We start from the raw sequence: 15,160 nt of genomic DNA, 5'->3' as shown, positions 1-15,160 counted from the left end.
GTCATCCCTGACAGAAAAAAGACTACACATTCTCCAAAGATAATGACTTTGAGCATGATTAAGAGGAGAAAAGAGGTCTGGGATTGTGGTTCAGTATTAGAGCATGAGGCACTGGGTTTCCTAGCACGCGTGAGGCAAATGTACTAAATGAATTGCATATATAGAAGCCCATTCCTATTTCTTCTTTTTTTTTTAGTTATTGAAATAAAGATATTGTGTCCACCTACAACTAAAAAATAAATATTAAAAAAAGAGGAGAAAGGAAATGAACATGTGCATATACAGAAAGAAAAGCTTAGAATATTTCAGTGGCTAGAGGTGTGGTGGCCATTCCTAGCAGTTTTTCAATCTATTTTCTTCTTCATTCAGGGTAATTCTTGCCTGGTATATGGCTGCTCTGAATAAAGCCCTGCTTCACAATGTTCTTTGCAGACATGTGTAGATAGCAACTAAGTTCTGGTCAATGGGGTGTTATTGAAGTCATATAAGCAACTCTCCTCTCCCCTTTCTCCCTCACAGCCTACTAGGGAATGATAATCTACAAAAAGAATGCTGACAAAATAACTTTCTGAAACAGAAAGAATTAAGACTGTCATAGGGCTGGGGATGTGGCTCAAGCGGTAGCGCGCTCGCCTGGCATGCGTGCGGCCCGGGTTCGATCCTCAGCACCACATACAAAGATGTTGTGTCCGCTGAAAACTAAAAAATAAATATTAAAAAATTCTCTCTCTCTCACTCTCTTTAAAAAAAAAAAAAAAAAGACTGTCATAGACCTATATGCAATGGTTAGTTCTGAAAAGTTATTCCATTTTTTAAAGTTTTATTCTAAGTATTTTTAAAAAATAAAGAAAACGAAAATAAAGTTATTACCCTTAGCAAAACAGTCTTTAAGCCAAATCCTGTAACTGTACCACAAACAATTGTTTCCAGGATTGATTTTAGTCTTCCCTCTCAGTACAACACATCATGATACCCCTAACCTGCAGTTCTAATTCAGTACTGGACTTTCAGATTTCACCAAGCATGTCACAAGAGGGCCAGTTCTCTACTAGTGAGGGAATGGGAAGCAATTTGGTGATAATGGACGAGGGAGGGGGTTATGCATAAAATCAATATTTTTCAAACCACACCAGCCCAAAGCTCCCCAGATGATTCTGATAGTCTTCCAACTGAGAACAACTGGATTAGGTTTCTACAAGGAAAGCTTAATTCTCAGCTGCCAAGTTCTTTATAGAAATGAAATAGAAATTGCTGTCATGAAGAAAAATCCTCAAAGGAGATCACAGTAGCTGTGCGTGACACTAACATGACTTCAAATGAAAAAGGTATTGTCAAACTTATCTTGCATATCCATCCCCATAACTAGAACTGTGTTGGCTAAGGATGGCCATAGATCTGCTAGAGAATCATGTAATGTACGTGATAAAAATATAAATTCCTGGGCTCAGAATGTAGTTCAGTGGTAGAATACTTGCCTAGCAAGTCCGAGGCTCTCAGTTCAACACCCAGCACCACAAAAAGTAAGAACAACAAAACAATCATATTCTTGGAACTTACTTCAGATCACTGAACTAGAAACTGTGGGAGAAGGAAGGAGTGAAGGCTGAAAACTGGCATTTTAAACATTTAAGTCATTTTGAATGCACATTTAAGTTTGAGAACAATTAATATAAAATTATAGGGGGTTAAAGGTGCAGCTGGGGTCCTGGGTTCAATTGCTAACATTGCCAAAAAAAGAAAAAGAGCAAAAATTCTAGACACTCAATTTGCAAAGTGAAATAAAATACCTATCATCTTATCTAAATGAAGAGATTAACAATCTAGGGCTGGGGTTGTAGCTCAGTGGTTGACTGCTTGCCTTGCATGTGGGAGGCACTGGGTTTGATTCTTAGCACCACATAAAAAAAATAAATAAAACAAAGCTAAAAAGCTCAATTGACATTAAAAACAAACAAGCAAACAAAAACAATCTAGCCAGGCACAGTCCCTGCAATCACAGCTACTGGAGAGGCTGAGGCAGGAGGACTCCAAGTCCAGTCTCCATAATTTAGCAAAACACTGTCTTTAAATAAAAAGGGCTGGGAATGTGTAGCTCAGTGGTAAAGTGCTCCTGGATTCAATTTCCAGTACCCACCCTCCCCAACACCACACACATACAAAAAAGATTAACAATCTTGTTGACCAAAATGCCTTCCCTAAAGAAATCCCGCAAATTGGTCAACAAGATTACACTTAAGAATTGCACTTAAGAATTGAAGTTTATTTTAAGTGCCCCCTAAGGTGAAAATAAGGTGAAGAGCAATATACTTAAGTTTCAGTGTGTGATGTAAGATACAAAGGTCAGGTACTTAGAAGATAAAAAAGATCTTAAACATCAATCTTACATTTGGATAAAAAATGCCAAATGTTTCCTCAAATAATCCATTTGTATTCATCTACTCTGAGGTTGAATACAGATAGAATTACTTTAAAGCATAAACCAAATGCTCAAAATTAGTCTCTTGCATGTAAGCAAGGAACAGAGATTCCAAAAACTGATATTCACATCTACTAATCCATTAAAACCACTAATGAGGGCTAGGAATGTGACTCAGTGCTAGAGTGCTAGCCTCACATGCAAGAAGCCCTGGTTCTATCCCCAGCACCACCACCCTCTTCCCACTTTACCCCACCCCGCAAAAAGAAAGAAAAACAACAATAACAAAATCAACGACATGGTTCTAAATTCAGCAGAGTTTTGAGCTCTGAAATTAAAGTAAAAGTCCAGTTAGATTGGCGACAAATAATAAGTACTGCTGTCATCTAAAACCACTAATGAATTGCCTTATCCCAAGTAGCATAGACATGTACCCGGCACATCCTCAAATGTACCTTATCTTTGGAGAATGCCCTGGAAAAGAATCCTTGGGTCAACTCCAGAGTTGGGGCATATTACAAAGTTTCTTTTCCCACAGACCCGCCTACACAATGAGCTATATTCTCACTCGTTGATGATTCAGGGATGGAGAGGATAAGCCCTCCCTAAACCAGGTGGAACCAACACTGAGACGCTGACTTTAAGGACCCCCAGCTACAGAGGCTAAACGGGGTGGGGGGTGGGGTGATCCCAATACTGACAACACCCATGCCCGCTTCCTCCTGGGCTGCACATGGGCCGACAGCCGGTCCCCTGGTCCTCGAAACACCTTCAAATACACCCCGCCTCAATTCAGGCTGGGAGGCCCCTAGTGTCCCCAGTCCGGGCCCCATCCTCGACCTGCGGGGCGTGCCTGGTTGTCACTGGGCGCCTGGCTCACGGTTTTCCTGGGCCAATAGCCATAGACACCCCTCTCCGTCTGGTAGCCGCGCAGGATGAAGACTGGGCGAGTCCGGCTGAGGATCCTTCTTGCTCTTGCCACAGTGATCGAAGCCATGAGTCCTCCACTCTCAGAAACGGCGTTGGGAGGACACCGGGCAATAGCAGTCCAGAAGAGACAGTGGGTGGATCCGAGGCTAGGGTAGTCCCGGAGCAAGCCACGCGAAAGATTGGAGCCCCGCCCCCAGGACACCGCCCCCACGCCTCATTGGCCAGGGGGCTGGCCCTTCTGAGCCAATCCGGGGCAGCGGCATTAACTGCGCAGCCACGCCCCGAATCGGGACGGAACTTCGGGGCGATCCCCTGGTGAAGGCCGCCTGGGTTTAGGATCAGGGCGGGGGAAGTATCCTGCAGAGCTTTACTGACTCGCAGTACAAAACTTGAGGAATCCAAACAACCTGCAGTCTCCCTCAGTAAGCATTCACCCATCACCCCTCTGCTGGAAGCCTCAGAACAGACAGTATGGATTCTCTTACAGAAAGTTCTAAACAAGAATGCAAAATGTAAAGGACTTGAGGAACAGGAAGAACAAATATACCCATTCCCACCCCCCACCTCTGCCAGGTGTTATTTTGACTTGTTTACAGACTCCAACAACCAGGAACATGGAAGAAGAAAAAAATAGGGAAGAGGGAGCCTGTAAGGAAAAGAACAGGAGTTAAAAATAAATAAATAAATAAATAAATAAATAAATAAATAAAAATTGAACGACCAGAGTAGTGTAAAAATATTTGAGGTATTTAAGATTTACATTTGGTCTGTCTCTGAGTTTATCAAGATTTTATCTGACTCACCTTTAACTTTGCCAGTTAAAGCAAAGTTAACTGGGGTAGGGAAGCATTCTTCCCCGCTCAGCAACCAGTCAGTCATGTAACTACACCTCACACTCCTTAGAACACTATCCCTACAAACTCTTCCTCACTTATTCATAACAATATTTCTATGAAGTGCTCTGCTAGATTATAAAAATCAATAAGGTACAGTGCTGTGTTCCCAGTCTAATTGCAAAATAAACTCAATGCACACTGTGATAAATGTTATGATGTGGGCAGACACAGAAGAAGGACATCCAGCATAAGCAGGTGGAAGGGACACTAGACAGGATGAGGGACGAGGAGCTAGGTAAATGTGCAAAGGGCAATTAATGAAGGGCATCCAAATGAAGCCAGAATTAGACAGGCAGTCGGTATACATGGGTAAATTGAGTCAGGTCAGATCAAGGAGGCCAATTTGTGTGACTGTTAAATTGGAGACTGCCTCCAGAGGGAATGAAATGTTAATTCTTCCTTCAGAGCCCTTCCTCCACCCTAATCAAGAACCTGTTCCTGCTCCAACCTGTTGCTAAGGTAACCCGTCCCAGGAATTGCCCCTCCCTACAGGGAGTTATAAAGTTGTTAATTAATGTGTCCAGGGCTGATCCATCCAGCCCTTCCCCCTTCCATCTGCTTCTTACCTTTTGGCCATCCCACTTAGCACCACCTGGGCCTAGTCACTTAAGCAGGAAGGAGAGAGACAAAGGGAAGAAATCAGGAGAACAAAGGAAGCCTAGTACATATAAAAAAAGGCAGAATGCTTCCATTCTTGAGGTACAAGGATATCAGCTATGGCCCCCTTCTCTCTCCCAGGAGGAGTCTATGTTACCCCTTTTTAAATAAACCCTGCTTTATATGCTTGCCTCAGCATGCTTCTCTAATGTAAAGAAGCAGGACTCCTCATTGATAACCAGTGGTATCACAAGAACACATAAGTCTGAGACTGGCAGTTTCATTTCACATTCCATTTCATTTGCTTGCTCCATTAGATGAAGATGGATTTTGCGCTTAGGCTACAGAAAAGAATGTGAAGATTTCAAAATCCAATAGTCTTTTCCTTTCATTTGCCAGGTCTGAAGTCAGGATCTTGTATTAGTGTGATTATATATAGACAGCTCTATGTATCTATATTGATACATAGAACTAAATTTCAGTGCTGTGTAGTTGAACAAGCACTCCCTTGAGTATCAGTCTATTAGGTCCTAATGTCATCTTTCCCACTGATTGGCCATATTTCTTTGGAAGGGCACACTTCTGTTTTCCTAGTGATCTATGTCTACTTAAACATGTCTTCTTAACATTTAAAACTTAAAACTTCCTTGAAGTTTTAAATGCTTTTGATTCTAAAAACATTTTTTAAAAATTTTAGTTGTCAATGGATTTTTATTTTATTTATTTATATGTAGTGCGAGAATTGAACTCAGTGCCTCACACATGTTGAAAAACCAGCCTCTACCTCAGAGCAAAGCCTGTCCAAGGAAGGGACATGACCTTTGTCCATGGAAAGACCCACAGAGCACTCCTAGGCACATTCCCACCCTGCTAAGTTGTTTATCTACAAATAACAGGAGAGATCTGCTGCGCCAGGTGTCCCTGACTTAGTCAGGCTAGGTGGGGATCCATAGCAACCCCCTAGCAGCCACCAATCAGCATGAGACAGGAAAATACCTGGGATGCCAGATGACCCTCCCAGTAGTTTATGGTGGTTGATAACATGTTGGGAAACCATGTAGTTCAGCACGAACACCCCTCTTGGCTTAAACCAATCACCCCTACCCAACTTGTTCCCGCCAGTGAATGTGCTAATCATGTTTTAGAGTTCTTTTATGATTTTCCTGTGGTGTGTGATGATTTGCTAAGAGATGCTATGATGTATGTGAAGTCCCTGCCTTCCCCAAAGAGTGTATAAAACTGCTGCAAACCCTGGGCTCGGGGCCTCTCTGCGTCACCAGTTGCTGTGTGCGAGGGGAGGACCGAGCTAGCTTGCAATAAACACCTCTTTGTTGCTTTCATCTATCTTGGTCTCTGGTAGTCTTTTGGAGATCCCAAATTCGAGCATAACACAGTTTATCTAGCTGTAAAATGGGATTATAATAGTACCTGCCTAATTGGTTACTGAGATTACATGTAAAACAACAGTGCCTGGTATAGTTAAGTACTCAATGCATATAAACTATTATAATAATTATCATCATTATTTCAAGGTCCCATTTCCAATAGTGGCTCTCAGCATCATTCCTGAGATGTAATGATCTTGAACATGTATGAGGCCTGATGACCAATTCAGGTCATAGGGTTGGCAATTAGCAAATGGCTAAGTAGAAGACTAGGAACATTACAGATATTGGTTTGTCTTACTAATACAGTGTTCAGATGTGTATATACTTACCTTATCAGGCTACACATAGACCTATTTAATTCTACTTTTTGTAGTACTTGGGATCAAACCCAGGACCTCATGTATGCTAGGTAAGTGCTCTATCAAGGTTTATTTTGTTTTTATAGGAAAATTTTCTTGCTGAGGTTCTTTGCTTTTTTTTTTTTTAGTGTTGAAAAACTAGAATTTATACTTTTGAAACATTTCTTCAACCAGCAACTATCTAAAAAAATTCTCAAATTATCATAATAGGGTATAGATATGCATTATTGATTGTATATATAGCCCCAAATTTACCTATCACCAAAGCTAATTTTATTTTCTTTCCTTACCTTTTTCTATTTTTATTATTAGAAATGTTAAGAAGTATAGGGTATAGTGTATGACAAACTTTAATCCTAGGAGGGTGAAGATAAATTTTGTTCAAATGAATCCTTTAGGTTGGATTCCTCCCTAATTCCTTTAAAAGGGGCTACTTACTTTTCTTTCACGTGGCTAATACCAAGGGTCTTCTTTTTGTTCTTATGATTTTCTCCCCTCTATTGTGAAACTGCTTTGTATGAAACTCTGAGGTTCTATTAATTTAGCAGGTATCTACTATCCAAGGGAACAAGGATCTGCACGCATGGGTCTCCTAGAGTGGCCGCACCTTTGACTGGATTGCTAGCACAGCTTCGATGACACAACTACAATGTGAAAGTTTAATAGTTCTTAGTACTTACAGACTAGCAGAAGATAGGTAAAGGTACACAGCACAGAGGTCAGGGACAGAGAAGGGGACTCATGGGTCAATGCCTTTATTAGGTCCAGGGTGTTATCCAAATTGATTTCCAGCATCGAGCTTTAATTGGTGTGTTGAAAGTAAGCAGATCATGTTCCAGAAGTGGTCACTTTAAGTTCTCAGGCAAGGTCTGAAGGGTTCCTTTAAAGGAAGTAGCGGGAAAAGAGGGATCTAGACTGCTGGAGGGTAAGATGCCTTTAAATTTTTCTCTCTGGACAGGATCTGAAGCCATCCTGGTGGGGTGTGTTTTTGGAAATGATGTTAAGGGTGACCAAGCATTGCCTCTGGAGTGCAAAAAATTAAACTTAGGATGCCAAGACAACATGAATTATAAGCACTCACTACAAAAATATATCATAACTGGGGCTGGGGTGTAGCTCAACACTTTCCTAGTATGAACATGATGGCTCAATCTCTAGCACTTCAATAAAATAAAAAGTTATGTAATATTATATATAATATTATAATATCTTATATATAATATATATGTAAGAACATATATACACATACATAGTATAATAATTACCATTGTATTATTTATCTGTTGCTGGGTAGCAAAATATCCCCTAATTTAGTGCCTTGAAACAACAAATATGCATTATTTCTCAGTTTATGTTGGTCAGTAAACTACACAGGTTAGCTTAGGGTTTCTGGCTCAGTCTCCCAGGAGGATGGAATCACTATTGAGATTTCAATTCACTTTAAGATTCAACTGGGAGATAATTGGTCTCCACATTTACTCACATGGCTACTGGCAGGCCTGGGTTCCTGGTTGGCTGTTGGCCGGAAGAGTCCTTCAGTTCCTTGACAATGTGGGCCACACCAAAGGGCACTCAACATGGCAGCTTGCTTTCCAAGACTAAGCCATAATCTGATCATTGGTACTAACATCCCATCACCTCTGTGGCATCAGAGAGAAATTAGTACAAAATCCAGCCTTCATTCAAGATGAGAGGACAGGAGGGCATGAACACCTGGAGACAGGCACTGGGTGGTTGAGGGCTGCCTCCCACCCCTTGCGCCAAGTATTGAGTGCGTGAAGGGTGCAATGGACTTATCCTGTTGACTTGCTTTCATGTACTCACTCACATTCACTCTTCCGCCAGCTGCCCCCACACTCTGCCCTGCCCTGCCCTTTTTCTTCCTTTCCTTCTACTTCTACTGACTCCCTCATCTGTTGTTTTCTTCTTCTAAATTCTGGTTTGCCATCTGTGCTCATTCTCTCAGAAGATACATGTCATGACTAAGACTCCTCAAATTTAGCCCTCTCACTTGTGCTCTCTGAAATCACTAATTAATTCACTCATACTTTCCTTTCCCCTTTCGAAATTCCTACAGCACATACAAGGCAATGCCATTCTACTTAACTTTTTTTCCTCTTACCTCTCGTCTCCCAAAGAATAAAATCTTCATGAGTAAAGATGTTTTTAACTATGTGCAGGTATATTGGGTGCTCTACAAGAGTACTTCTGATTCTAGCATTCTGGAACTCAAGTGACTCATATCCCCTACTGAACAGGGTGGTAGTGATCACACAGTAGAAACACAACTGTTTTTCTTTATTTAGAGTCAATCAATCATAACTTCATCTGATAGGAAGTACCAGGCATTATTTAATAATTATTGACTACCTACTACATAAAAGCACTATGTTAAGTGCTTCAGGATGCAGCTGCGAAGAAGCTACAATGTTCCTACCTTCAGGAGCATTCAGTCTCTGTGGGTACACAGAAGTTAAATAATTGCACAATAATGAATTATAATTCTTTTTTTTTTTTTAGAAAGAGAGAGAGAGAGAGAGAGAGAGAGAGAGAGAGAGAGAGAGAGAGTTTTTTAACATCTATTTTTTAATTCTCGGCGGACACAACATCTTTGTTTGTATGTGGTGTTGAGGATCGAACCCTGGCCGAACGCATGCCAGGCGAGCGCACTACCGCTTGAGCCACATCCTCAGCCCCATGAATTATAATTCTAACAGTGCCATGAAGCTAGGCAAGTGCTTTTGTGAATTAACAGTGCAGGATGAAACCAGATAAATAGGGGAATAGACTACCTAGTCTGTGAGATTATATAAACTGAAACTTAAAAATGAAGAAAGTAGGAGTTAGAGAAGCAAAAAAGAGCTAAGGATGAATACCTCACAGGCAAAATCAAGTTCTAACTAGTTCCTCATGTTTTCCCATTGACTAGTGAAGGAGGAAGAAGTATAAAACTACCACTTTTTTTTTTAAAGCATCTTCTGTCAGTTTTCATTTTGTCTGCTTTAACATTATTTTATCAGTTATAACTATCATGCCAATATATTGTCTTTAAACATTATTGTGGATGTTGTTCCTTTGGAAAATGTCCTTCAGACAAGTGACCCATTCCCTTGCCTCCTTCCTTGCTTTGCTTCTGGAGAGCCTGAATAGAAGCCATTGAATGCAATGGGAACTGTGCATGAGGAATGAACTTGGAAAGCAAAATTCATTTTGGATATTGAGCTACATGTGATGTAGCAGATCTATCATTTGGGTGGTTGAACACACCTTTCTGGAGTTCAGAGGAATGGCAGGGATTAGAGAAGTGAATTTTGACACTTTTCAATGTGTAGATGTCATTGAGGTTCTAGATATGAATGAGACTCTTCTTTCATTTGTGCTATCAGAGGTATTGATATCCTACAACTTAAAATGCTGAACAATTCAAAAGCTTAAAAGCTGGGATGAGAAGAAATTCCAATAAAGGAGAATAAGAAGTAGCTATAGAATTTCTGAAAAAAATGGAGCTTTTGCAGAGAAAATATCCAGGTTCAAATTCTAGTTTTGCCAGTTACAGGATATGTGATCTTGGATCACCTCTTAGTTTTCAGCTGTAAAATGGAAATAATCATGCCTAACTTAGAGAAAGCTAGCATAGGATTGTGGCTAGGTAACTTCTAATCTAAATGACCTGATTCTTAATTTTGGTTTTGCCACTCATTAGCTAGGACCTTGAACAGATTTCCCAACTTCTCTACTCATTTTTCTCATCAGTAAAATGGGCTTAATAATCATTATCTTCAAAACAGGTTTAATGTGAAGATTAAATAATAATGCACATTAAAAGTATAGAATTGTCTTACACATAGTAAATAAACAATGCTAACTATTATTATAGGGCTGTTTTAAAATGAAGAGAGAATGTATAGAACTTGCCACAGAGTACCCAAAAGATAATAGCTATCGTTATTAGCTTACTATCATTATTTTTTAACCCTTTCTTTTTAATATTTATTTTTTAGGTGTAGATGGACACAACGCAATGCCTTTATTTTTATATGGTGCTGATGATAGAACCCGGGTTCCGCCTATGCTAGGTGAGCGAGCACTCTACCGTTGAGCCACAACCCCAGCCCCAGCTTATTATTATTATTAAACTGATAATGATTGTTGAATGTTACAAAGTGACATCTGTGGTGATTGGATGAAAGCTAGAAAATATAATTAGAATCTAATATCTTTCACAATTAAGGCAATACTTCATAAACTTTATTTGAAAATCTGACATACCAAAAGATTCCCATTAGTCTGAGGTCCATAAGTAACTACTTTTAATTAGAAACCTGTTTGCTTGATCTTGTTGCATATTTACATTTTATGTCTTTTTCTCATATAATAGACGATGTGAATAAACTCAGTTTGATGACTTCTGAAAAAAAAAAAGTGACATCTGTTTGGATGAGTCTGTCATTAAATAGGAACCAATGCAATGTTCCTTCCTACAGCCTCCAGGGGAAAGTGAGGCAAGTTTAATATGTTATTGTGTCTGTGGTGTAGTACCTTTCAGAAGAAACAAGTTAGAAATGACATCTACTTCTTTCACTTACCTTTGGCAACTGACAAGAGTAAAGCCACTGCAAAAGACTCTGTATTATAACTTTTTTCTTCTATCTCTATTTATCAATGTGACATTATCATTCTGAATAATGAAGACAACTAATTTTGTACATGGATTCTTTTTTTTTTTAATTTTTAAATTTATTTTTTTAGTTTTCGGTGGACACAACATCTTTTTTTTAAGAGAGAGAGAGAGAGAGAGAGAGAGAGAGAGAGAATTTTTTAATATTTATTTTTTAGTTTTCGGCGGACACAACATCTTTTGTTTTTTTTTGTATGTAGTGCTGAGGATTGAACCCGGGCCGCACGCATGCCAGGCGAGCGCGCTACCGCTTGAGCCACATCCCCAGCCCTGTACATGGATTCTGAAACATTTGGAAGCAATGGTAAATGTCTGAAAATCAGAAAGTTTGAAATTCTGAAATGTAACCTCTATTCATTTTTAAAATGAGGCATCAGATGACAGAGGGTTTACGATGACTAGCCCCGTTCTTCCGTGTTGCCTGTGCTGTGGCTCTAAGACTCTACAGTAGGTCTTTGCTCCCCAGCTTCACCTTTTCTTTGCATTAGCATGGGTCTGGATTTGGCAATACACTGGTCTCACCCAGGCAGTCATTCTTTTTTTAACATTTTTTTCCTTTTGCAATGTTGGGGACTGAAATGCAGGACCTTCAGCACACTAGGTAAGCACTCTACCATAAAGCTACGCCCCCAAACCCAAGCAGATATTCTTGTTTTATCATATGCATTGGTCTTGGTAGAAGTAGATTATATAATCAGGTCTCTTCTTAGTCCTCATTATATCCACAGGGATGTATGCATTGTAATGTGTGTGGTACTTGGTCATATCAGGTGGGGAAAATCCTAGAACAGAGAAGGCAGGAAGTATTACATAACAGCATGAACTTTGGCATCATAGAGACCTGAACTGAGATTCTATTCAGTAGCTGTTTGATCTTGAACACAATATTTAACTGTGCTGTCTTAGTTTTGTCCCTCTGTAAAAACAGAATTAGCACCAACAATACAATTATTGAGTGGATTAATGCCTGACATACACTAAGATATTTCCATTCAACACTCATTAAAAAGTTGAATTAGCTTTAAAACAGGTCTGGAGTCCTATATTTGGTTTGTTAAGAGTTGATATATTGGGGCTGGGGATGTGGCTCAAGCTGTAGTGTGCTCCCCTGGCATGCATGCGGACGGGGTTCGATCCTCAGCACCACATACAAAGATGTTGTGTTCGCCGAAAAACTGAAAAATAAATATTAAAAAAAAATTCTCTCTCTCTTAAAAAAAAAAAAAGAGTTGATATATTCCTTGGTAAATAAATATGAAACTCCAGGCTATGATTTCCTCTTATACATGTCTGCTTAAGTATCTTTACCAAGAAAGCATTCATTCACTTATTAATCCATCAATATTTTATTAAGTGCCCTTTGGCCCTAGGACACAAAGGTCAATGAAATACAAATCATAGCCTGGAGGAGTTTATAGTTAAAAAAAAAACAAAAAACTTCATTTATAATAAATACACTTTGTGAGGAGATTTATTTCAGGAATGCAAGCAAGGCTAAGTTTTAAGAAATCTACTCATTATATTAATTAAGAAGCTTACAGTTTTATGGGCAAAACACACAAATTATTCTAATGAAGCATAACAAAAGTTATAATATGGTTGATGACAGGCTTTTATGGGGACCTCATTTGATATGTGGAATGGTGGTGATAAAAAATGACTTCCTCTAGTAAATAATCCCTAACCTAACTGGTCTGGAAATGGTCATGGGAGAAAGCACATTCTTGGCAGTCATGATATGCACACATGAAGCCCAGTACATGCAGGCTATCTGTTATGGTTGGAATTTAGACATGCAGGGAAATAGCAGGGAATGAGACTATATGTATAGAAAAGAGCCCATGGATAAGAACTTTTGTGCTAAGAATTGAGTAGTACCCTCTAAGTCAGTGGCTCCAAAAGGGCTTGGCAGAAAGGGAAACTCAATGGCTGGGGCTGTAGCTCAGTGGCAGAGCACTTGCCTAGCATGTGTGAGGCACTGGGTTCAATCCTTAGCACCACGTAAAAATGAAACAAATAAAGGCATGCTGTCCATCAAACAACTACAAAAAAATAAAAAAAGTAAAAAAGGGAAGCTTAAGATGATCCAGTTAGGCAAAAGTATTAGAACTTCTGTTTTACTTATTGTTATCTTTTCTATTTTGGGATATTATAAGGTAAACATTTGTATAGTACTATATATACACACATCATTTTTTTTATTAGTTACACATGACATTACAATGATCTTGGCAATTCATACATTTGAATCAATTGGGGTATAATTTCTCATTTTTCTGATTGTACAGATTGCAGAATCACATTGGTCATACAGTCACCTATATACATTCAGCAATCATAATTTCTAATCTATTCTGCTGCCCTTCCTATCTCCCCTTCCCCTCCCCACCTCTCCCATTACTTCTCTCTATCCAATCTAATGTGACACACTTTTTTTTTCTTTTTCGCCTCACAACATCATACATGTATTCTGTATAACAATGAGGGTTTCCTTCCATCTTCCGTGCAACTCCCCTTCTTCCTCCTTTTCCCTCCCACCTCTCTTCCCTATTTAGTGGTAATCTTCTTCTCATGCTCTTCCTCCCTATTACACACATCATTTCTATCTGAACATACAACATTGGTTGGAAGTGCATGCCTTCCTCCCATTCCCCTACAGGGATATGAGAGTAAAGAAGTCTGGAGATCATTGCCATAGAAGAGTTGTTAGCAAGGAAGTGAAACAATCTGATTTGTGTTCCAAACAATACTCTCTAAGGTGAGTAGGGGCAAGATTAGATGCAACAGGGAGAGAAATCAAGAGATGGTTGGCAATAGCAGAAGTGAGTTGACATGGGCTGAACTAAGGTTGCAGCAGTAGATAAAAAGGAGGACCTGGTCAAGGTCCTTTTAAGACATATTGACAGCATATGGACAAGGGATGAGGAGTGGGAACTCTGGCTTCAATAACTAAAAGAGTATAAAAAGGGCCCTCAAGTAGACGAATGGATAAAAAATGTGGCATATATACACAATGGAATATTACTCATCAATAAAAGAGAATAAAATCATGGTATTTGCAGGTAAATGGACGGAGTTAAAGAATATAATGCTAAGTGAAGTTAGCCAATCCCCCAAAAAACAAATGCCAAATGTTTTCTCTGATAAAAGGAGGCTGATTCATAGTGGGGTAGGGAGGGGGAGCATGGGAGGAATAGACAAACTCTAGATAGGGCAAAGAGGTGGGAAGGGAAGGGAGGGGGTATGGGGTTAGAAATGATGGTGGAATGAGATGGACATCATTATCCAAAGTACATGTATGAAGACACGAATGGTGTGAATATACTTGTGTACAACCAGAGATATGAAAAATTGTGCTCTATATGTGTAATATGAATTGTAATGCATTCTATTGTCATATATAACAAATTAAAATGAAAAAAAATATATATATATAAAAAGGTAGGGGTGGGGGATGAGTGTTAAGTTCAATTTTGGATTTTAGGTCTGAAGTATATATTGAATTTTATACTTTTCATTACAGATGTCCCAGAGCAGGGACTCAGAAACACAGGAGGAAATTCAATAATAAAGACCAATTAGATGGCAGAGTTAGCTTGTCACTACTTCCCCCAAAGAATACTGAGACTAGTTATTCTGTTGGGCAAAAAGTGAAACCAAAAATGAGAACTGATGATTTTATTTGCAAACCTCTGTCAATATCCATTACAATAAATGAGAAACCCCCTAACTTTCTTTTCAATCTTCATTTTTGAAGTTCATTGTCTTGGCACAGATTCCTAATATTTGGATTAAAATGTCTCGTAGTTGCCCTACACAACTAAGCAAAACCCTATGCAACTAAGCAAGACCCTGTCTCTAATGAAGTACAAAAAAAAAAAAAAAAAAAAAAAAAA

General features: G+C 39.3%; 1 protein-coding gene across 4 annotated transcripts in view; it reads right to left on the bottom strand.

Moving 5' to 3' along the window:
• Positions 1-15,160, bottom strand: part of Dhtkd1 (dehydrogenase E1 and transketolase domain containing 1) — a 56,195-nt gene that overhangs the window by 38,204 nt on the left and 2,831 nt on the right. For 2 of the 4 annotated variants that reach the window (XM_048812658.1, XM_048812660.1), the window contains exon 1: positions 3,257-3,512. The exons of 1 other annotated variant lie outside the window; for it this stretch is intronic. In XM_048812658.1, coding sequence (XP_048668615.1) covers positions 3,257-3,413 — 157 coding nt within the window. In that variant the 5' untranslated portion in view covers positions 3,414-3,512. Of the gene's footprint in view, positions 1-3,256; positions 3,513-15,160 lie in introns of those variants that run through there. One more of the 4 variants, XM_015495203.2, reaches the window with a different exon arrangement.

This window comes from Marmota marmota, unplaced genomic scaffold, assembly GCF_001458135.2.
Source record: "Marmota marmota marmota unplaced genomic scaffold, marMar, whole genome shotgun sequence".
NCBI classification, from domain to species: Eukaryota; Metazoa; Chordata; class Mammalia; order Rodentia; family Sciuridae; genus Marmota; species Marmota marmota.
Note: the sequence above shows the minus strand (reverse complement) of the source record. Positions and strands in the feature narration are given on the sequence as shown.